We start from the raw sequence: 24,271 nt of genomic DNA on the forward strand, positions 1-24,271 counted from the left end.
GGACATAAGCCAGAAGGACTAACTACAGCTCTGTGTTTTCCCTAATTTTTATTATATTTGCCATTTAAAAGGTAGCAATATAAAGAATGTGAGACAGAGCTCAGTGTATTTCATTAAATGTACTGTGCAGAGGTTGAAATGCTCTCTCACCACTGAAAAATATACAGTTAAAGACCAAAGAAATCTTCTAATGTAATCTTGCAGGATTAAATCTGTAGGGAAAATCTTTTTAAGAAGCCTTTTGAATGTAGATACTGTAGTAAAATCTCTTACCCATCAGTTGTATAATAGCTCCTACTTTCATAATCAGTGGTACTTTAAGAAAATGTGAATTATGAGACAGTTAAAGAAATGCAAAGGAATGTAGAATTATTGAAGTTGGCTGTCGTGATGTGTTTGTAACGGGAGTAAAAATAGTTATCAAGATGCCCAAGTAACTTTGTGGCAAACCAAAATATGTTAACAAGGTTGTGTGCTTGTTTAAACTGCCTTCTAATGAAGTGTTAGCGAACTTTTCAGCTAGATGTAATGACTATTTATTTGAATCTGTTAATTAGTTGAAATGGGTAAAACAAAAGCTGTGCAGATGTCCTCTTTTCCAGTCATTGGGATTAAATGTGTAAGCCTTTAGTGGCTTGAGTTTTAAAGAAAAATGATTTTCTTTCGACCTTTGTTTCTGTATTCTTAATTAATTCATCAACTCGGCCACCCACGTGTAGGCTGCAATAATGACCTTCCTCCAAAGCCGCCAGTTTTGTGCCTGAATGTAAATCTGTTAAACATCTAACATTTACTTGACAGAGAAATATGTGGTCATTTGAAAAGACAAAACTTGATTCTCAGTGCTTTCGATAGAGCGCTGTGATTGATGCGATATCACAGTGTTGCTTTCACAGATCATCCAAGATTCAGGCAAATACCTGAGGAAATCTTTGAGAAACAACATACAAACCCAAGATCGCGTGTTGATCTTTTCATGTTTTCAAATGTGATTGGTGCTTGCTTTTTTTTCCCTGTTGCCTATTAAGTTTTTATTGCATTAAGAAGGAATTTTCAGACAAAACCCTGCAGACTGCTGCAGTTTCAAAAGTTCATTTTCCTTTAGAAAGGAGTTAATAACAATTGAACCAAATAAAGTTGCTTATCGGGAGCAGGAATTGTTGTGAAACTTTGGTCTGAAGCAGAAAGAAGCTAAGAGAATAAAGCATGTTCAATAATAAAACTTTAACTACATGTGTAATTTCACTGTCATTAACACCAGTGCTTTTATTTTGAGAACAGCTTTCACAAAGGCTAATCTGATGTTCTGATGCTCATATATTTGGCATCAATTTTCTTCACTTTTTATATCTACGTGTATTACAGAAGAATCCTTTTTATATATAAATATAAAAAGAGCAACAGGATTCCCTCAGAGCATAATACTGTCTGCCTTACTTTTATTAAAGGGGATCTGTTTTTTGTCAAGAAGACATTTTTGTCTCAGATAAATGGTTCAGGCTGAGCACAAGGCTGGTTTGAGTTTATGCTGGATTCTATTAAAAGGAGTGCAGTAGTTAATGCCACAGATCTATCACTTTTAGCCCTTTTCCACTGATGTTTGACCTTAGCTATAAGTTGGGGGAGGCTGACGGGGGGGTCGATGTGGAAGGGGTGGGTTTTGTGCTTAGGAACTGAGGCCAACACTGCTCTAACTTCAGCTATTTAAATCAATGCAGATCTTAATGAGTGTACATACAAAGATCTCTTTATTATATACTATTCATATTTATAAATATTGCCCAACCTATTAGTTTTTATGATGATGGGATTATTCTTTCTTAATTCTATTAAGAAGAGGACCTGCTTGATTAGATTTGTGTCCCTTTGTATTTGTGTTACTTTCATGTTTTATTTGAAAACATGTCTCTACTGGGATAAGTGGTGTAATTTGCCTTTAAAGATTAAAATAATTGAAGTCATAATTACAAATGTCTTCTGTTCAGCAGTATGGAAAATACAATGTATGAAGAAAAATATGGCACAGGAGAAAAAAGCTTTGGCTTCAGCTATCTCATGCCCTCGAAGCAAACACTTTTGTGATAGTGAATGTAATGATCCCCTAGGTGTGTTGTCTCTTTCATAGTGAGATAAAGAGGGCTTGCTTCATCTTTGTGTTCTGTTGAGCTTCATAGAGCTGGCTTTAGTGCTGCAGCATTGGCTTTGAGTGCCCAGCTGCTGGCTCTCTTAGCGGGGCAGCCTTTTTTGAACGTAGTGTTGCAGCTTTCTTGATAAGGTACTATTTGGGTATCAGAAGTAGACTGAGTGCGTCTTTACAAGGCCATCTTGGTACAAGAGCCTTTGTTTCTTGTTGGTGGTTCTTAAAATGGTGTTTCTCCTTGTAATGGTAGGGAACTCTATGAGGAAGATAGTTGAGCATCCTCATGAACCTCAGCGACTGTGCAGTTATAGGGTTAATGCTAAGATTTATGAAACTTTTTCAATGAGAGACTTTGTAAGGTCTTTTAATAGAAGAGTGACTAAAGGCCACCACCTTGGGGAATGAAGCCTACTTGGGATGATAAAGATTGCAGCCTCAGGATTCCTGTGGGCTTTGTCTGCGGCGTGTGCCGGGAAGCTGAACGAGCTGCTTCCTTCAAGCTTTCTGACAGCACTTGCATGCGTTGTTAGGCAATTTGTACCTCTGGCTTGACTTCCAAGGAAAAATTCCATCTCTGCTCTTTTCAGTGGTAAGAAACCATAAACTGGTCAAAAGGAACCAGTTGTACAGTGTCGGTATCGATTGAAAGGGCCCTTTGTTAGCCTATGGACGTCGTTCTCTCCAACACTTTGCAGGTAGCATCTTCCACTTCAGCTTTTGCAAGGAGTGGTTTCTAAAATTTGTGAAGCCTCTGTGGCAGAGGCCTTTGATACTCCTTCATCACTGCACAGCTCTGGTTTTCATCCTTCTCTGCGCGAATTCTGTGCTGTTTGATCTCTCCAAATGATATAAACCCTCTTGTACTGAGGCAGTTATGTCTGTTTAAAGATCTCTAATACAGAAAATAACATATTCCAGTATAAAGTATCTTGTGTTATGCCAGCATGATTTTGTCTTCTTTAAGTTATATGCAATGGTGAAAATCATACTATGATTTTAAAGCTCTGCAAGCTTTAAGTTGGCGTGTGAACCAGGCTCCTGTTTTATGGCAGGTTTGGAAGGGGCATTTCCAAAGAGGGTCTTCTTTGGTTTATGATGTAGTTAAGTCAACTGCTGTAATTCCTTTGATTTATTCCTCCTCCCTTCCTTTGTAGTGTTGAAACTGTAAAAGGTGATGTATGTTTTCCCCAGCAGTCCACTGAAGGACATGACAAATCCATCAGTGCAGCCTCAAGATTTACATAGAAGCTGGTGATTTTAAGCCAAGCTCTTTCCTCCTCTGTTCCACAAGGATTTACTTTTTCATGTTGACTTTCATAAAGCTGAAGAGCATTCTTTGACTTCATCTTACCTTACACAAACAGGTGTTGTTTCCATGCGTGCCTCAGAAGCAAGTATCTCCATTCTGCGGCCACAGTTGGTGGGGACTGACAGATATCAGATGTCAAGAAAGGAGGTGACATGGCACCATCACAACCTGAGTTTCAGATTCTGTGCTGCCCGGGGATTTCCAGGCTTTTGTGGGTGATGTTTTTGGAGACTGACATCTTTCAGTTTGAGTCTGAGAGCTCTGCATGAGCCAGGTGTGGTGACAGGCGAAGGTTTTCAGGCTCCACAAGCTCACAGTTGCTTTTCTTTCCTTATTGAACATTATGCCAACAAGATCTTCTTTCTTGTATTTCTAACACAGAGGAGAAAGCCAAAGCAAGGACTGGTACCTGAACATCAGCTTTTACAGTGAAAAGTGAAGATTTTTCAGAACTCCTTTTAGATGAAACACAAAGGGTGTTTTCCCAGGAAGATAATTTTAAGCAGTGTTTGAGAAAAAGCATTTAAAAGCATGGAACCAGTTAGCACAGCACACAAATAATAGGCTTGGGCTTTATTGTAGTCACAAATTGGAATGTCTGAGGTGTTTCACAGTTCTTAATGTTGTGGCATTTTTGCTTTGTATCGTATTTCCAGAAGAAAGATATTTAAAGGTCATTTTACTATCCAGAGTGTTTCTTATCCATTGAATAGGGGGTCATGTTGCAGAGATAACAGTGGAGCATTTATCATTAGTTGATATAGAAAAGCCTTGCTGAATGAATCTGTCTGTAGAAGGTGATGCACGTGAAATACCCTACATCACTGTTTTTAGCAATCATTTTACATACTGTTGATAAGTACACATTCGTAGATTAAACACTTTTGTTTAGCAGACTAGATTTCAAACCACCTATTTCTTCTGTAAAGCTGGTTTATGATGTTATTTTATCATTACTGTGTATGTTTAACTAGAGCAAAATGTTAAGGATAAGACCAAGTTACCTAAAAATGAAAAAGATGATCTATAGGAGTTATTTAGTGCAGCTTATATCAGCTGAGGAAAGAACAGTGTTTCTTTGAAATGCTCTTAGGAAGATCTCCAGACCCTTTGGTTAGTGGTTCTGGAATAAGCACGAAATGCTGACAACGGAAAGCAAAACCATAATTGTGCTTATGTGACAGTGCCAAGTAATTTGAACGTTTAAAGTAAGTCAGGCGCAGGCCTCTTCATCCATATTACGTGACTTCTTTAAACATTTAAAGCTGATTTCTCTTTTTGAAGCATAAAAATATCTTCAAATTATTCTGATATCAGTTAGGAATAGGAAGTATTAAAACCCTTTCAGATTGTTTTGGAAGCAGCAGACAAATTATTCTGAGCTTGAAATGGGAAATTTTGCACTCTCTTGTTAAGAAGGTGGTTTTTGCTTGCCACAGAAACCCTTGCACTAAGTCCTTTCCTGACAGATTTTTCTCCTTGGTTTATTTTGTTTAGTCTTTAACACGATGTAAGCTAGGAATAAAACACTTTTACAGCTCTTGTGTATGTTTTGTTCACACTTCTTTTGGTTCTCTTCTAAATATCTGAGGATATATTTTCCCTTTCCATACAACTAGATTTTGGTAATACTGTGTTCTTTCGGAGGTCCTTTCATATGTCTTCACAATCAGCTTTAGTTTTGACTGAGTCAAATGGTTTTATCAGCTTCATATACCCTTTTCTCTAAGAAAGCCAAAAGCTCATCCTTTGTCCCTCCCTCCAGAAGATGTTGCACAACACAGATTTCAGGCCAGGTATTTCCTTTTCCATTTTATTTCCTTCTACTGAAAACGCTCTCCTACCTTTTAATTATCTTTTTTGTTCACAAGAAGGTATTTTACAACAGCAGAATTATTTAACCTTTTGTAATACTTTTTTTAACCTTTGCTATACTGTTGCTTAATGTCCATTGAGGCAATTTAAAGAGATAAGATTCTTGTTTAGCAATGCAGCTGCTTTCATACGTGCTCTTAGTCCTTAGCATTTCTTGTGTCATTTGGAAATCCAGATACCTCAAGTCTGTCACCACTTGTTAGCAGGATGCAAGCTGTAGTGTTCCTGCCTGTGTAGCTGATGGAAAGCAAAGCCATAGTTTATGGGTATTGGATCTGTTTTTCCATCCTATGTATACTTTGAATCCTCACGAAGAAAATACTGATTTATGTAATAGTTAAATATTCCCTTTTCTTTGAAAAAGTCTATGCTACCTCCTGTTTTTCTTTCCATTATGTGATTTTTGTTATTGCTTAAGGAAAATCATGTGTTGCTTACAGCTAGGGAGCTGTGTGTGCTCTTCAGAGTAATGACACTGATCCTCCAACTGCATGATGCTGCAGGGTCTGGTGGAATGAGAGCTCTGGTCCATACGAGCGCTGAAGGAGCTCTTGTCACAAGTTATGAGTAATGATCACAGAATCCCACATTGCTTTGTGCTGGAAGGGACCTTAAAGCTCATCCAGTGCCCAACAGCAATGGAAGCAAATGCAGCTTCCTGGTGCACTGCATACAGACTTCTTTTGTAATAAGCTTCTATTCAGCCATTACTACTTCACTTTGCAAAACAGTACTATTTTTCCATTTTGCCTTATTTGAATAGGCATGATCTTGTCTGTTTAATAGTAGGTTATATGAGGATGTCTCATGTCTCGTTATGTGAAAAAAAGACAGAAGGTTGTATTTAGTTCCCATGCAGTTAACATTGCTAACTTGTACCACTGTATCTGTCTTGTAAAACAATTCCTGTATCATTAAGTTGAATTTTTCTCTTAGGTGTAGTTTTACTTTCTAACCTTCCTTTATCTCTATTAATATTATGCAGGTACTTGTCAGTGAGGACTCTGATAGTGATGGTATTGTGGCCCATTTCCCTGCTCACGAAAAGCCTATTTGCTGCATGGCTTTTAACCCTAGTGGTAAGTTCTTTTACTGTTTTAACATGATAGTTGTAAACAAGATGAAGACAGTAAAGTATCATAAATGTGTTCTCTGGAGGAATTGCAAATGCCATTGTGATATATGCAGTTATCTGCTCATTGCTTCTAGGACTTTTGGCCTGCTCTGTTGAGGGCTGAATGTGGTTAATCTGTCTTTTTTTTTGTTTGAAATTTCAAACTTAAGCAAATCTATATACTGCAGTGTATGTGAGAAGATTCAAGTCTACCACTTTGAATGTAGCAGAAGTACTAGGGAATTCCTTTCTGTTGGGTATCCTGCCCACCAGGTATCCAGATGTTCCAATATGCAGGTGTCCAGTGGATCAGCACACATGTTAAATTGTGCTCCTCTGTAAATATGACAGTGAAATTAATTGTTTCACTTTTAAAGTATCTTACACTGACATTTATATGTTTTGTTGATGGTGTTTAGAATTCCACCATTGCTTTGAGAGAAATCAGCTGTAATTTGAAAATGCTTTTAAGAACTACCTGAAAAGTACCTGTTCCTCTTGTTTTTCTCTTGGCTTAGGTTTTATGGTGCAGTGAGATACTCGATGGCAAAAAACTTTGTCTAATTGGTGTTCTTCTTGACTGATTGCAAATTATGTGTGCTATGGGAGAAATGCAAGAGGGATGAGTCACAGCCAGGTATCAAACCAGTTGAAACCTATCACCTCAGCTGCCTACAGTATAAAAGCAGCACTCAACACTGGATTCTGTATTCTTTATTGAACATCAAGGCAGAGCTTTGTTTGAGGCCAGTGTTTTAACATCATCTTCATCCATTCCATAGTGGTACATTGCCAATCAAGCTGATCTCATTACAAAGCAGAACAAAACAAGAAGTGGCTTTTGATCCTGGCTTTGGCTGTTGGCTGCTGGTAGTGAAAACACACTTTTAATTTCAAGCAGTGTCTGTGATGCTGCACTAAAACATAGCAATTGCTAATTTTGGCTTTAAAGGCAAACAGGGAACACAAGTCTGTTTCAGTGAACTATTTTGTTCCCTATGGCTCATTAAATAGCTTAATTTCATCATGTGTCATCCCAAGGGTCCATTGGCTCTACAGGTCTGTAAAAACTTACAGGATTGTGTTTGAAAAAAGTCTGGAACAAAGCCATCACTGACATGGGAACTCACTGAAAGTCAATGGATATGGTAGATGGATATATATGTTTTTGTGTGGTAAACCAGTAGAACAGCACCACAGCCACTTCAAGCTGTGTTTTAAAGGTATCAGTTACCAGTAAGATACATTTTGGGGGGTTTCTGCTGTTTATTTTTCCATGCTGAGCAAGGATCTTGCTAGGGGTAAGTTATTAGTGATAACAGTACAAAATGTATGGGTGTCACTGAGAGAATAGCTCCTTGTAATGGTTTGTTTCACTGTAGGATTATCAGAAAACAATCCAATGAGAAGGGGAGAGAGTCACTAATGTCAGTAAATGGCAGTCATATTTTCCCCTGGTCTTTCTGAAACCTTACTGCATTTATAGCATCCAAGATACATTAAGTTATTATGGGCCTGGCTGAGTCTGTTGCAAACAGTGGCAGGACTCTTGTTGATAAGTGTGTGTGTCTCTTTTGTTGGCTTTTTTGTTTTGCTTTGGGTTTGAGTCTGTGGGATTGTGTTTTCCTCCCCAAGGAAGGAAAATAATCCATGTGGAGTTCCAAGCAGGGCTGGCTGGCAGGAAGAACTGCCTGTCTGTGTTACAAGGCAAAAGGCTGAAAGAGCAAGTGGGGGTGTTTCTGCATAGCACTTCATTGTGCCATGTAGACTTTTCTGTAGCGACTGTTGCTGGCATTAGATCTACCTTTTGTTCAGATTTAAGGCAAATCTGTTGACTTCTTTACCCATTTTGAGGTATTTGAAGAAACTTGGCATCCAGTTAGCTTTTTTGGTATTAGACCTATGGCTGCTCTGAAAGCCAGCATGGATAATAAAATAACAAACTTGGAATATAATTTCTGAGTATATTTAGGGGGAACCACACTTTGGGGTTTTTTAATGCTGCCTTGCATGTCCCTGTATACCTCTTCCAGACCTATATGTTAATAAAAGCTTGCTTCTGAGTCAGGGAGACTGTAAAAGTCTCAGTCCAAGGCATGCAGCAAATCATGTTTAGCATTAGAAAGGGGGGGGGAGAGGAACATAAAGATGAAAAACTGCAGTTCCTGGTGGTTTGGGGTTTTCTGTGTTTTTCCCTGTGTCCATCAGAAAGAGTTGTGCGGGTTTACTATGGGCAGTGGGTTGCTGGGGTTTTGGGGGGTGGAGGGGAGGGATTGGACTGCAGCTGAACATTTGTGGCCAGGCATCGCATCCACAAAATCCCTTAGTCCTATGGAATTTCTAAAAGCTGGGTCCCTGCATGTATTGTTACTGCCTCTCTGCTCAACATCTTTCATTTTAATAGGTAAGATATGCAGTAGTTCAATAAAAGTGAAAAAGAACCGGTCCTCCTTTGCCGTTCGTTGCTGATTGACTCTTCAGGAAGCAGACACGAAATGCTAACAGGGTCCTTATTCTAGTGGTAAAAATCAAAGTTATGACGTGAGGCTCCTTCATCCGCTCCCTTTGCCAGCTGTGTTGTCAGCTCTGGGGGCAGAGTTTCTTCTGGCTGGAGGGCACACTGCCTGCGTACCATTCTTGTTCTGGTTTTGGAAGTGTGGGTAGTAAATCCGAGTCCAAGTTTGAAGCTCAGGTGACTTGGCACTGTGGCTTGTTTTCTTTTTCCTTTTTTAATTGCTAGAATGTGAGTATTTCATGGATCGTTTTCTTCCATAGGAAACTGGCACAGTTTTTCCAGACACTTTATTATATGTCAAAATCATGATTTATTTATATAATGCCATGTATGTCAGTGATTGCGTTTGTGACTTACATGAAGGTTCCCCTTCTGAAGCACAAATGTTTTGATTTTTTGTTTAAGACATCCATCCTATATTGAATAAATTAAATGCTAGAATAATAATTTAGCATTGCCAAATGCTGTGGAGGAGATGCTGTCTGTTAACAGGAAAAAGGGATCTGATTTTCAGCTCTGTTTGCTCACTAAGTAATGCATACACATATTTATGTTTTACCACAACCCCTTCCCATGAAGTGACTTTTGCCACCACAGTATGTGGCAAGGATACTTGCGTGTAAGAGGAAGGAGCTCTGGGGCCCTGGTGCAGGTGATGACCAGAAATGAGCTCCTGCCAGTGCAGCTTGGCAGTGGGCAGAAGGTGAATGACTGTTCTGTAGCTACTCCAAGGCTTTTGAATAGCACTCACTGGATGTCTTTTGATTATAGCACTCTTCTATAGTTGATTGGGAAAATGGTAATCCTTATTCAACCTAATTGGTAATGATCTACATCCAAGAAGGTGTGCACATCTCTAGCACCACATCCACTCTTGTCGCTGCTGAACAAAGGGAGGCAGCTTCTAACTTTTAGGAAGACTTTAAGCTTTTTATTAAAACACTTCAAGGTAAGAATAAATAATACAAGAAAGTGAAGTAATGTTAATAGACTGGGGACTTCATTACTATACCTTTGGCATATATATTGATGTAGTGGAAACAAGAGGCTCACACAGAGACCCTAAGAACAATTACTTTAATTCACTTATTAAATGAAAATCACATTAAGCCATTGTCAGGATGCTTCTACTTAGTGTTAGCACTGGCTTGACTATTCAGTTTCAGATTAATTGAAGGCAAGCTTACAACAGACAAAGCATCCTAGCAAAAATGTAGTACTGTTTACTAATTGCCATTAAGTAATTTAGATTTATTTAGATTTATTTTTCAGACCGTATATATGCAGATGTGCTCCTAAACCTGCACATCATGTTTGTTCTGCTTACAGATAAATATATTATATATATATATATATTTTGTCCTGAAAAATATTTTGATACCTTTATATCGAGTCCAGGATCAAGGCCTGTCAATGGTTTATAGTCAATACACCCTGGCCACACAAAAGTAATGTAGGATGTTGTTAGCGATGTTGAGTTACAGATTATGTCACCTGGTGATTTTGCCTTCTCCATTCTATGAATGTAAGATACCTAGAAATGTCAGTTATATATAACCAATAACAATATTCTATTATATAATGTAAAACAGCAGTATTGACACTAAGGTCTCTATTTATTATTGTTGAATTTTTACCACAGTTAAAATGCAGCCAGAATAAAAACCAGTGACAAATATTTTATTGGTTATTAATATGTTTTTCTGTCAGTGCAACATCGTGCAAGAATTTGTCATCAGGAGGCTTTATTTTTTACTAGGTATATAATTTATATCCGTATGTGTTTATATATATATAATATATATTTTTATAGACTAAAAAACCCAAGTACAAGCTGTTTGCAGAATGTCATAGTCACTACAGCATCACAGAAGAATCCTGTCTGCTGTGTAATGTAAATGACAAGAGCTTCTTGTGTGAACTCTTGATGAAGATGCCCTGGACTAAATTCTGGGAGGTCACAAAAGGAAGGAATACACCATAGGGGGTTACTTAAATGAAGGTGTTTACAGAAAAACCTCCAAGCTTTTAACGTGTTAGTGATAGTCTGCCAGGAATTGTAAGTGTATGCAGGGTCTCAAATGGGGAGAGGGAAGGGAAAGGATTAAATGTTACCAATTAGAATCAGTTGCGCAATGGCAAACTGGATTAGTCTAAACTAGAGTGTCTAGACTGGAGACTGAAGGAACCATGCAAACATCCTCGTTTTTCATTAGGTTGTATTAGACTGTGATTTGGAGAGGAGGAAAAAACCTCACCAATTCTGATGTCAGCCGTAGTCCATTAAAACTAATTCACTTTGTTCCCTCTACCATCGTAGACACAGGGATGATTGCTAGTCCCTGTTGTTAAAGGCAATAAATACACTGGGCTACACAGAGCTCTGGCATAGTCTGTTATGGAAATTTCTGTGTACAGCCTCATTCAAGTCTTTTGCTTTATTTCTATTTCTTTTAATATTGGTCCAAAATATTCACTGTTTTACTTTCATTTAAGGTCTTGGGACTTACACAAAGTTGTGGAAGCAAAGATGATACAGAGAATTCAGGCTTCAGTGGGATTTGGGAGGCATTAGATCTGCTCCTTTTCTTTTTCTTTTTGTAAGATATTTCAATCTAAAGCTCTCGGGGTCCATAATATTTGCAAGCAGAATTTCCTGATGTTGAAACTAAATGGTTATTGATCTTTATTTTTTAATGAAAATATGTCCCCTCCCCGATGCCAAAGAAACAAAGTGTTTAGTCTGGGGGGGCTATGAGGTGGTATTTCTTACCTTTTCACATACCAAACCTGAACACTGAGAACAGGATAATGTTACAGATTTGTAAAACACACCAATATGTTAGGTTTTGGGTTTTTTTTTTTTGCAAAATATAATTATCTGTATTTTCCTCCATACTCAGGAATATATTCCAAACTAAACGGGAAATACTGGCTTGCTTGTGATCCTTACATTTAATCATTTGATTCTGTATTTGTATTTACAGTGTTAAAGGGATGTGGCCTCTTTTTCCCTTTTCTAAATGGATTTCTTTTGGGAATGGTCAGGCTCCTAATTCTCTATCCAATTGGTATTTGTAAACCTGTGCATTCCGGAAAGGTGTTGTCAATCACTGTTCTAAAGGCACATTAAAAAGAATACTTTTAAAGCTATAGGAATGAGTTTTGGGGGGTCTGTAGAACAGCACAAGCTTTAGGTTTCCCTGCTCTGTATCTAGTTCTGTGTGATTTTTTTAGTACTGCATTTCTAAATACTTTCTAAATGCAGAGTTTCTAAACCATTCCTCTGCTGGGCGCTGGATATATGTGAATGGGCTCTGAACTGACACACAGGCAAATGTGTGTTCTACATAGGCAAAAAGTTCTGGTCCTCTTGTGTATGAAGAAGATTATGGGAAAAGGAGACAAATGGTATATCCATTGCTAGTACATGTTTGAATGCGAAACCACCAGCAAATAGTTCACCATTGTTTGCAGACTGCATCTCAAAGGAAAAGTTAAAAATACAGTAAAATTTACATGACGGAATAACACTGCAAAATGAACTCAAAGGAAAATAGTGCTCGGTTGACTCGCTGGCATGCAAGCTGTGGTGTATGGCTTCTATTCATAGAAGTGAAATTAAAGGATGCAGTTAAATACAGTTGTGAAACGTCCAGTCCAACAGCTGCATTTAGTTTGTTTTTCAATTTCTCGTTGCCTTTCTTGTTTATTAGCTGTGACTCTGAGGTCAGAATTAAAACAAATATTTTAATGGCAGCATTTATGATGTTGGCAGGGAGTGCTAGGGCTTAGTGCCGCGAGCTGGCCAAGAGGCGATATGGGTGGTGTGGGGTAGTCCCTCCTCGGAACGGAGTCACCATTGCTGAGACTTCCCAAAGAACCATATCTGTAAATCACACAACTGATAAGCATCCTGGAATCTGCCTTTTGGTTCTGTTAGCAAACTGGAGACGCTTAAAGGGTCTTAGTTGTAGGAGGTTAGAAGGGAGGATCCTTCTATAGATTTTTAGCATGTTAAAACTAACAGAATTCCTCTCTTCGTTGTGGCAAATCTAAGGTCTAAAGGCCTTTATGAACTGTGATAATTAAAACCAACCTGTGTGTAAATTACACACATCTATTTGTACTGTCAAAAGGGTTATACGTGCTTTTAAGAGTAATTTTAGAGTCTGCAGGGCTGTAGTTTTATTTTAGGAAATTGTCTTCACCACATTTAAAAGCAACTTATAGATGTTTTATTTGTGCTAATGCTGAATATTAGTTACTAAATATATTGTTGTCCACACTTGTGCAGGTTCTGTACAGCCATAGATAATACCATAAAAATAGAATCCATAAGGAAGGAAATAAGATCACTGCTTCAGAAATCAGTTCCAGATAGATAAGTTTTTACCTTATATTGACCATTTCTATTAGCCAGATTTCATGATAAACTGTAAGTTTCCCCTCCACCCTCTAGGAAAACAGAAATTTCATAGACATTCCAAGCTTAATGAAGTTTTATAAATAATGAAGATAAAAGCATCATATTTTTCATGTTAACTTTCTGTTTCCGTGTGGAATGAATGTATTTGTTATTTTGTAACCATTTCTAACTAGTATTTCAAGGAAGGTAAAAAATAAATTATTTGGATTTCGGCAGTTACACAGATCAAGGGCTTGATACAGACTGCACAGCAATAGAAGTTCCAGAACTTCTTTCCACCTTCCTCCTAAGACTGAATGATGCTGGGCTGTTAAAGGTGACAGGAAACAATTGATTCAGCTTTTCAATCTAGACCAGCTGCTCATCTTGCTTTAGGCAATGTTATCACCAGGCCTGGCAATAATCAACCCCCCTGGTTCTGAACTGTCTGTACCCTTATATTCCTTTTTTCTTAGGCAAAACTCTATCTTGCCTACAATAGTATATTTTGTCAACAAAAAAGGCTGATGGAGGACAACTTTTGGGAAGATTAGCTGAAAAAGGAACTTCTCAGTATTTGGAGTCAGTGTTGTAGCTGACACAGGCCTTCTGTTTATTTGGTATGGTTTAGGGTCATAAAACTGGGATTTTCTAGGATTTATAGAAATATTCTTTTGTAGGTTAACTTTACTTATTTATTAGGTTAGATTTGACATAACAGATAAATGTGTGTTTCACCCAAAGGTTGTCTTTTCCTGGAGATGCTGAAAGAGACAAGGAAGTTAAACTGTGTATCAAGATGTAACCAATATATCACTTTTTACTCCACGTTTAAGATTTCAGTTCTAATAAGAACAGTGACAGTATTGACACAATCAAGTTTTTAGGTGGAAATAATGTATTTTGTGATTGTAAAGCTTCTGTTTGTTGCCTAGGAGAGTGCTTTCTAGTTCAGGAGGTTTTTGTCACTGAGACCTAGATGTTTTTAGCTAACAAATGTGTGACCAAACCTAGCTGGTCTGTTTTCTGTTCATGTCTAGAAGGTTTTATAATCAATTGTAGGTATTCCAATTAAAACCAAACTTCACAGTGTGTAAAAGTTGTTGAACACTGTGCATGTTAATTGTGGGTTTTGGCAAGCTTTCTCTATGCTATATGGATGATAGCTGTGGTTTATAGGTTACATTTTAGATGGTTGGTGTCAGTTTTAATGAACACTTTAAAGTAATATTAATTTTACTGTCTCTAACATAATTCCATTCTGTGCAATTCACTAGTTAATGGATAGTCTGTTCATTTATCTAGTGCATGGGTCAGTAAGCTTCTTTCTCCCCTCCCTGTGAAGGGGAGGAAGGCCAGATCCTCTCTAGCTCACAGAAGGTATGTTTTCTATCACTTGCTCTGCCTGACACGCACATTGTGGGATCAGTTTTAACAACAGTCCCACAAGCAAAGAGGGCTGCAGGAGTGTGCTCTGTGTGCTCTATGGGTATGTGCTGCCTTCCCTGCCAGGCAACCCTGGATGCTTTTTTCTCCTGTTTTTTTAACAATACTCCTTACAAGACAGAAGGAAAGTCACAGCCTGCTCATATTTACACAGTAGAAATGCCATGTGTTGCCTGCTGCAGTTAACGTGTGTTTCAGTGGCATAAGTTGTCTCAGTGAGGGTTGTGGTGGAGTCAGTGGTGGTGAGGTGAGAAGAGAATGTGCTTTCTAAAGCTGAGAACTCTCCGTGCTCTCTGGCTGCTGGATTCATGCAGCAGTTCTGTAAGTGGGTGTGAGGGTGAATAACCTCGGGGTCTGGAGTGAAATCCCCTGCCTGCAGTTGAACTCGGGTAGTGTTTTTGAAGGCAGAATGCTGTGTTTCTGCCAGGCTGCCGAGGCGCTTCTCAGCCCTTATAGAAATCTGAGACAGTTGTGTTCTTCAGGCTGGCACCATTCCTTATGAACATGCAGTGGGATGCTAGCTCTCCACTGTGGCAACTAATTACACAGCTTTATTTCCTTGGATTTTATTTGTCTATGCTGCTGAATTGGGATAGTCTTACACAAGGAAAGAATAATTTCTGGGTTATCCTGAGAAACAGAACCAGGCTCTCCCTTGCTGAAGATAAACTATATAAATCAGTCCTTCACAGGACCAACATACTTACCTGCTGTTTTAAACCTTCATGCAGAAGGGTACTTTGTAAACTTTATACTGATTATTGTAATGCTTTTGGATCACAAGGTATGTGTGATTAAGCAGCATGTGAAAACAGGTATATACCTTATTTTTGCAGTTTATAGATAAAGCGTAGAGATATTAGCCCTAAGTTACAGACACATCCACCCATTCTGAGAGCCTTGATATTCAGATATTGAGTATGATTTGGGGGACATCTGTTATGGTTTTGTCCATCTTCAATGTGAGCTGCAGTGCTGCTCTTCCTCTGTAGCTCTACTTTCTATAGAAGCCTCAAGTTACACAGACCAATGTAGTGAGTAACTCTGGATGTTAGGCTGAGCTACCGAGGCAAGAAGAATGGGAAATTGTACTTAAGTCTTAATTCCTCTTTTTCACCTGTGGCAATTGGCAGTGCACAATCCGAAATGGTCACAGCCTCTTGTTCTCCAGACAGGGTTCCTAACATCTGTCCTGCCAAGGCTTTTGAGGAGGTAGTCCTGGCACCACGGGCACCGTGGTTGTGGCAGGCTGCCCTTCAGATGCATGTACCTTCTCCTTTTTGTGGTGCATTTGGCACAGCCTTTGACATGAATTCCTTCAAAAAGTCATAGTTGCACTGTACCTGTAATAGCACAAGCTGGTGAATTATGACAGGGTGGCAGGACCTCCCTGTTGAGCTGGGATGAGCTCATTTGGACTTGGATTGTAGCGTTGGACACCGCTGATGGGCAGCAGAGCTTTGCTGTCATTTCATTGCTCTCATTCCTTGTTACTGGGAGCCTACATAAAAATGAATCTATTACTCGTGTTTGTTTTGGAAATTGGGTTAAGAGTAAGAGTTTGCACATCTATTTGAAGTTTGTTTAAATCTCATTCATCGCTGTTAGCATAAGGTTTGTGCCCCATTTCTCAGGCTGGGGAGGGAAGTTTTCTTTGCCAAGAACTATATGTACAGAACTCCAGTAGGTGGCTGTGGGTAGCCAGGAAAGATGAGAATTCTCCTGTATAGGAGTTTTTTAGAGGTTGTGCTTCAATTGCCAATTTGTTAAGGCCAGTAACCAGCTTCACAGCCTCTGAAAAGGACATTCTGTTACAAAAGCTTAGTGGTGGTCTTCTCTTGGGACTCTTTCAATACAAGCTTTTCTCTACACGTCTTAAATGTCGACATAGAAGTGTTTGCCAGCTACAGGATTCTGCAGTGGCTTCTGACCATTTTAGAGGGAGCAATAGATGCAATTTTTCTGAGTGCAAGTCCTTAAAACCAGACTGAATATATGGTAATTAAGTAGCACGTTGCTGTAGCTAAGTGCACATTGCTGTAGCTAAGTACACGTTCAGTTTGGCAGTAGCTCCAACCTTTAAATTGGTGGGATGGAAAAGGTATATTCTTATATATATAGTTAATATGTATTAACCTACATGCATTGTGTAGAGAAGTGTAAATTCATGCAGCTACCTTGCTGTTCAGAATGGGATGAGTTATTGGACCAAGATAGCTTCTACATAAGGCAGGAAAGATACAGGATGCAAGACTTGATCCTTATGGAGCTGAGGGCAAGGTGGTAAGAGAGATTCCAAGGAAATAGGTTTAGAGTGGAAGAAAGGAGTTCTTAGTGAACAAGACAAGGGAGACTTTTCAAGCTGTGGTAGTTGACTGAGTGAATGGTGGCATAATTCCAGCAGTGCAAAGGAGAGGGGATAGAAGTGTGCAAACAGTGTAGGAAACAAAGAGCAGAACTCCAAGGTGTGGATACAACTTCAGTCCAGTTTATAAGATGAGGACAGGTTAAAAATCAGGGTATGTTGAAAATTAACTGTAAGAACTTCAAACTTTTAACTTCAGGGCTTGAAAGCTAATAGTAGGAAAACTGAAGAATTGAGCAGCTGTCACTCACTCAAGGTTATGCAGTAACTCAGCACCACAGAAGACTATTACATAGGATCCCTGATCCTTAATCCGTTGCTGAAACCGGTACATGACCTGTCAAATTCAGTTCATGTTTGTACTTTGATTTTGTTGATGTTTAATTACAGTCATTTTAATGTCAGAGAAAGAAACTTTTCACATGCAGTAGTCAGTTAGCAAAGAGCTAAAAGCTGCTGGTTTATAAATGTGTTTTGCTTTGAAATGAGTGAAATGATGTGCTCTCTAGGAGTGTTGCTGCTGCCAGGTTAGCAGCTGAGAGCTGGGAGTGCAACACAGCTCAAATTTAAAATAATTATGCTTCCTTGGCTGCAAAAGAGATTTCCTCCCCATTAATACTGAGAAAATTAATGTTGGAGCAGCAGTAAAGCAGATGACACTGTATACCCCTTTGGATGCCTGACTGCACCTTTAACGGACCTGAAACTCCTCTGATTATTTACATGTCCTGTATTGAAATGTGATGGTGGCCTTGAGTCAATAGTTAAAGAGGTTTAACTTGGAATGTCTCTGCAGAAGTCTTTCCCATTGATCAGAGCAAGTAGGCAGAAAAATACCTTGTTTGCTTGTTAGGAAGTACTGATAGCACCTCACAGATTCACAGAAATGGTTTTCCTTCTAGTTTTCCTACCTGAGGTGTACAATCAGTCTCTTATTAAACATGTAGATTGGTTTAAGTTTTAGAGAGATATTTTATAGCTGTAGAAGGTAATTTATTGCAGTAGTGATATGGCTGCAAAGAGCACCTTGTCTGTGCTTGGACTTTTATACTGTCTGCAACTATTTTGCAGGATTAATAGAATCACAGGGTATCTCAAATTATGAATATGGATCTATGAATTAATCTCGTTCTGGAACATCACCTTTCTGGATGTGGCATCTAGGGGAGAAAGCTGTAATTAATGACAGAATAATTCCTTGGGTTTTATCAGTGTAGTTGGAGGTTTTTTCAACCTGAATTACTGCCTTTCAAGACAAACGTATTAAAACCGAAGTTAATAGCATTGTGTTTGATGAACTGCACTTACAAAGACTGTGTCTCTATATCGCATATGATGGGCTAGAAGGTGAGAAATAAGTCAAGATCTGTTGTTTGCTAGCATTGCTTTATGCTTTGTTTGTGAAGGAGAAGTGTCGGTGGAATTTCTTAGCAGCAAAAGTATAAATGAAAGGACTTGATAGAGAGGAGGAAACCTTGTCAACACGTGTGCTTTGAATGACAACAAAAAATTATGTCTTTGTCTGATTAGGAGGTAATTTCTCCTAATGAGAGAATGGAAATATGAGAGGCTTAGTTTCTTTAAACATCAAAAATGTACGATTGTCCTAATCTAATAACATTATTCATGGTGGCTTTGTACACTACTGGAGAAAATGTCAGTTTGTTGTAGGATGGTTCTTTAGTCCCCTTTTTATGATCATCTTTTAATAGAAATTTTACCTTTTTATAGAAGTTTTCCATTTTGTTAAAATCTGCCAAATTTACAGGTAACGGAGGTGAATTTTAATACAATGCTGAACATACTGAAGAGACATGTGGGTTCACTTGTAAATACCAATTCGTTTGGGTATCACTGTTGCTGAATATAGTCTGACATGAATGGTAGATTCATATGAGTGATAAATTCATTATTAATTCTAAAATAGATGAAAGTTATTAGCAAACCAGCCATTTAGCACAGCAGGCATTGCTAATGGGGTGGTAAAGATGTACAACTGTATGGAAAGGGTAAAACTATTTCCTGTCTTGCAGTTAGTGGCAAGAGCTCTGTGGACTTCAGGGAGGTCAGGATTTTGCCCTCTTTCTCTCTAATATTTACTTTATTGTTATTCCAATGGAAAGAGTAAAACACAACAATATGTTTCAGCAGGAAAAATGTTTACTGCCATCTCTGCAACTAACCAACCCCATGGCTATGGATTTGTGTCCCTTTTGGAGGAACTGCAAGCAAGGCCAGAGTAAAAGGGAGTCTGTTCCCTTTGATCTTTTGCTCTCATTTGCTTGTTGCCCCCAGCGTGTGTCCTTTAGTTTTCGGAGGGAGGAACTCATCCTGATAAAGTTGTAGTATGTTTTGGGCAATCAGCTGCAACCGGTTAGGGTTTGAAACTGGTGAATAGTTTTTGGTATATAAAACATACCATTGAGCTGTCTGTTGGGCTTGGCAGATGGCTGACAGTTTCCATACATCCACCCCAAGCTGCATATATTCAAATTGAATACATAGTTGTCCAAAACAGTGGGTAGACATCTTCAGAATTCAGTTGTAGGTAATCATTTACTCGCAAAATAATTTGTCTTCTCTTTCTTTTGACTTGCTAGGTGTGTTTTAGGTGTGTTATATATGATATCTTCATGTACTTGTGTTAATTTTGGTTGAAATGTCATTGTTAAAATCACATTTTTTAATCTAGTCAGTTCTTTTTCAGACCAAATTTTGTATCTCTAGCCTGTGTCTTACACTTGGAAGCATACATGGGCTTAGTATCACTAATATTTGGCTCTATTTTGACTGGCATCAGACTCAGAGAAGAATTAAGTGAATATAAATAGAGCTACTGTTCATAGGTCAGGTCATATGTTTCAGAAAGCCATATAAACTTTGTCACATCTTAACAAGATACGTATGCAACTGCTTTTGCAAGAGGGCTGCAATGGGATAGAGATCTGTACAGTTAGCGTGCAGAAGATAGGAAAGCCGAGGAACTGCGTATGGACCAAATCAACAGCGACTGTTAAGTCAGTGTGGTTCTGCTGAGCTCTCTGATCCTGAAGTTTGAAAACCCATAAACCATAATATTAACGTTGCATGGCATCTATGCTCATCGAAAAAGTAAAATCTGAGGAGCTGTTCATAGTTTTTCATCACTGCTCATGTAAACAGTGTGGTTGTGCAGTGGCTCTGCAGGTCTCTATATGGCTGTGCGTGCATGGAGATCTAAGAGGTGCATTCCTACATTAAGTACATCCGTGAATATGTTTCCTCCATGCAGATGCATGCCTGCTTTCCTAACATTTGTGCCCTTGGTGTTTTTAAAACAAATCCAACACAGCTTGAACATGTTGAGTTCTTCAGTGTGTAATTACAGAATGACATTGTTTTGGAAGGCGGAAAAACCCTTCTGTTCCTCTGCAAGCTGGCATTATTTAAAGTGAAGTTACTCATGCAACTTAAACCCAAGGTGAAATTGTGAGTACCTCATTTGTATGCATATAATAAACAACTATGCAATTAGATAGGTGTTATAAATAGGATGTGGTGGAGATGCTCAGGCTACTCAGGTTTCCTAGATTTTATAGCAAGTCCCCAACCGAGATTTGCTGCTCTCTAATTTTGCCGTTTGGGCTAACCAGCTGACGCCTAGTTGAAAAGAGTTATGTTCCTACAAGGCCACAGAAGCCTTAGTATTCAGTCTCCGTCTCCTTCGGATTGTGGAGAACTCTGTGTACCATCAGCAACTTCAATCCCACCCTTTAGGCCAACCCTCATCTATCAAACCCGGCCTGAGAGAGAGCAAGAGGAAGCTCCCAGATAAACATACAGCAGCGCCTAAACTCCTAATCACTCTGGGCTTCCGCTTCCAGGCCCTATAATTAGAAGTCCTTCTTTTCCTTGTATTCCCAGTTGACGCAAATGCTTTTTGTGGCTTGGCACCTCATTTAGGGCGTGGGCTTAGTTTATGGCCAGGCCAGAGTCTGGTTTAGTCTTCTGATACTGCATAAATAGCTCTTAACCCACAGTCTACATCTGTACTAGTTTTTCCTTTTATGCATATATTCTCTGTAGTTTTTAATGTTTCTATCCTGAAAAGAGGCTTATTGTTTCCTCACCAGAATTCATGAAAAGCAGGAAGCTGTAAATAAGGGCAAATGTATCTCTCAGGTAAAACAAAGCTTAGGCAATTGATTTGTTTTTCCATCTAGGGTATCTGTGCCTTTTACACTGGATTTTAATCATCTCTGTGGATTTGAGAAACCACACAGTAACCCAGTCATTAGTTTAACCTAGCTGCACCCCTCATATTAGGGATAAGCAAAATCAGAATTGTTGCAGTGAGACACATATTAAGTAATATCTGCTTTACACATAAATTTCCACTGGGTTCTGTGTATGCAAGGCTCACAATTGATTTCAGATGTTATCTGTTAAACAGGGATTAATGCCAGTTTGAAAAATAAGCAGGAAATCCTCGAGAATTATTCACTTTTCATCTATGATTATTCATACATCAAGTACATCATAAGAGAAAACATTTTGGACTGAACCTATGACAGCTTTAACCCATATTTCCGTCTAAACAGCTTTTGGGGGAAGCTGTCACAAGGTCTTTTAGAGAGCTGAGTTGAGTTGAAGTTTCCTGCACTTGAAAGTGAAAGTGAGGTGAGGACCAAGGCTCACGTTCATGTTTCTCTGCTGGGATTCAGTGTTTCTATTGGGGGGTTGCTCCTTTTGTTGCAGGGAGGTGGAGAAAGGAGCAAAATGGCTGGGCTGTTGTAATTGAGAACTGTGATTCTTCAGCGTGAAGTCATGAGAGCTGGAAAATCCCACCCCCAGACCCAAGTCAAACGTTCTAAACCAGTAGTGATTTATTGGTTGAATAGCAGGAGTAAGGTACTTCAAAATGCAGGGTTAGAAATACACGCTCTTTCCCATCTGTGGTATTGTGCTTGGGACCTCTGTGTTGACCCAGGTTCTGTGAGTATATATTTGTATTTCAGATGCAAGCAGGAGTATGAAAGGTCCTTCTTTACCTTGCTGAAATACAGTCACTAACAGAAGGAAGGGCCTGTTTTCCCTCGGCTTTCATCTAATAAAATGCCTTGATTCCAAGCAGTGACAGACAGCAGGATTTTAGATTAGGCATGCAAAACTGCCAAATCAGATAGCTCCCAGCTTTCTGTTTTTAAGCCAATTCCCTTCCACCCGCAAATGTATTATCTTTCACCTCTATACTCCTTCAAGTTAGCAAAACCAGACGAAAACCCCAGGCCCAAAAAACCCCAAACCCCAAATGCATCAGTATGGAACAAAACCCCATGTAAATCACATGGAACTGATCAGACCTGCCAATAGACAAGAGCATTTCACAGCTTCATTTGTTCAGGTATGGTGTGTATGGTCGAAAGAACAAACAGCTAACACCGTACCCTGTGTGGGTTTGTGTATGTTCGAGTGTGTGGTCCCAAAGCGAGCTGCCTGCCAGTGCCCTGCTCCGACTGGGATTACAGGATGGGAAAAGATCTTTGTGAGGAGAAAGGGTGGAATTCTCTCCCGCCTGTGTCCCATGGGTTTGCTGCACCGTCCGCAGCCACCTGCGTTTCCAGCCAATGTTGGAAATGAGATCCTGGTTAGCTAAACAGGCAATGGATTTGACGGACAACGCAGCATGGTAATTCCTGTGTTTTCACTGGCTCGGGATTATCACATAGCTCTCTGGTTCCAGCTTCCAGGCAGATTTTTGGCTCGTTTCAAGGGGGTTTTTTACGATCTTCATTGCACTGTGCCATGTGATGGGATACACATGAAGAGCGCTGTGCTCAGATCTCTGGGTGCACTCAGCTCTGCATATGTATTTATAAAAGACTTCTAGCACTTTGGGGGGGAGAAAAAAACCCTGGTTTTCTGTGGCCGTCTGCTCACTGTTGAGAGGAGCTTTATGTGTTCATCTCTTCCAGCTTCCTCTTCTCCAAAGGTCCTTTCCATCTGGAATAAGAGAGAGCTCTAACGGACCAGAAGCACACTCAGCTTCTATATAAAGCTATCTAGTGCGTGAGGGGAGGCATACATGGGAATGGAGAAAATAAATTCTCACTGTGTTGAATTAGAATCGTTTGGAATATCCTCATGCTGATTGTGGCAGCTTAATTCTAGCACACAAACCCCTATTTGCTTCCAGCTTTCTCCCCTGGAAATGCTATATATTATTGAGGACAGCACACTTCACTAGAAGGGAAGTCTATTTTGTGATGTTGCAGAACAGAATTAATGCAAAGTGTGTGCATAATCCCACACTAAAGACTTGGCTGACTTGCACTTGAGCAACTTTAGCTGTATTTCCTATCAACACAGTCACTACAAATCAAGGAAATTGCCAGTTTAGCCAACATTAACATCCAGACCAACCTCAACTCACATGCCTTACCGCCCAAACATAATACCCAAATGCACTCACGGATTTCTTAGCTCCATAACAAACTCTCTTTCATTTCTAACACTCAGGATCCGAGTAGCAGCCTGTAACTGTAAAAGTCTGTCTACTGGAGGGAATCTTGCTGAGGTCAGATTTAAGATTCTGCATTTGTGTGATTCCGAGGAGATGGATGTGTGCAGTGTGGGTGGCCTCATGCTCTGGCCAAGCCCTACCAGCATCAATGGTCAAGCTGACAAGGAAACCTGCAGCAATTTTGTCTCTAAATGCAGTTAGGGTTTCTTTTCAGTTTTGTACCTTGCTGCTGGTGGGCCTCAGTCTCAAAAGTGTTTGCTTACCTTCCCCAGATCCTTATTTCAAGAGACGTATGGTCCAGAGAAACTGAGGCAATTGCCTGTTTATGCTCTCATGATGTCTGCAGCGGTGCAGTGTTATTGTGTTCAGAGGCTTAAGGACTGTGCTTTCCTCCCATGAGCTGAGGCCTGTGTTCCCAAATCTGCTTCAGCTTCAGAGGAGGAGCAGGGGAGTGATGTTGGGCCCCAGAAATTCAAGGCTTTGGCTGCTGAAGTCCTTCTATTTGGACTTGAGGGAAGGGAGATTCCAGGAGGGAGAACACTGAGGATGCTGATGTAGTGATGCTGTAACACTGGTTCGGTGGAAGAGTTATCTTCA

At 39.4% G+C, this 24,271-nt stretch overlaps 1 protein-coding gene across 4 annotated transcripts in view; it reads left to right on the top strand.

Annotated features, from left to right (window-relative positions):
- Positions 1–24,271, top strand: part of BCAS3 (BCAS3 microtubule associated cell migration factor) — a 355,971-nt gene that overhangs the window by 77,905 nt on the left and 253,795 nt on the right. For all 4 annotated transcript variants that reach the window (XM_034068741.1, XM_034068742.1, XM_034068743.1 and 1 more), the window contains exon 13: positions 6,310–6,403. In XM_034068741.1, the coding sequence (XP_033924632.1) occupies positions 6,310–6,403 (94 nt within the window). The remainder of the gene's footprint in view (positions 1–6,309; positions 6,404–24,271) is intronic.

This window comes from Melopsittacus undulatus, chromosome 13, assembly GCF_012275295.1.
Source record: "Melopsittacus undulatus isolate bMelUnd1 chromosome 13, bMelUnd1.mat.Z, whole genome shotgun sequence".
In the NCBI taxonomy this organism is placed as follows: domain Eukaryota; kingdom Metazoa; phylum Chordata; class Aves; order Psittaciformes; family Psittaculidae; genus Melopsittacus; species Melopsittacus undulatus.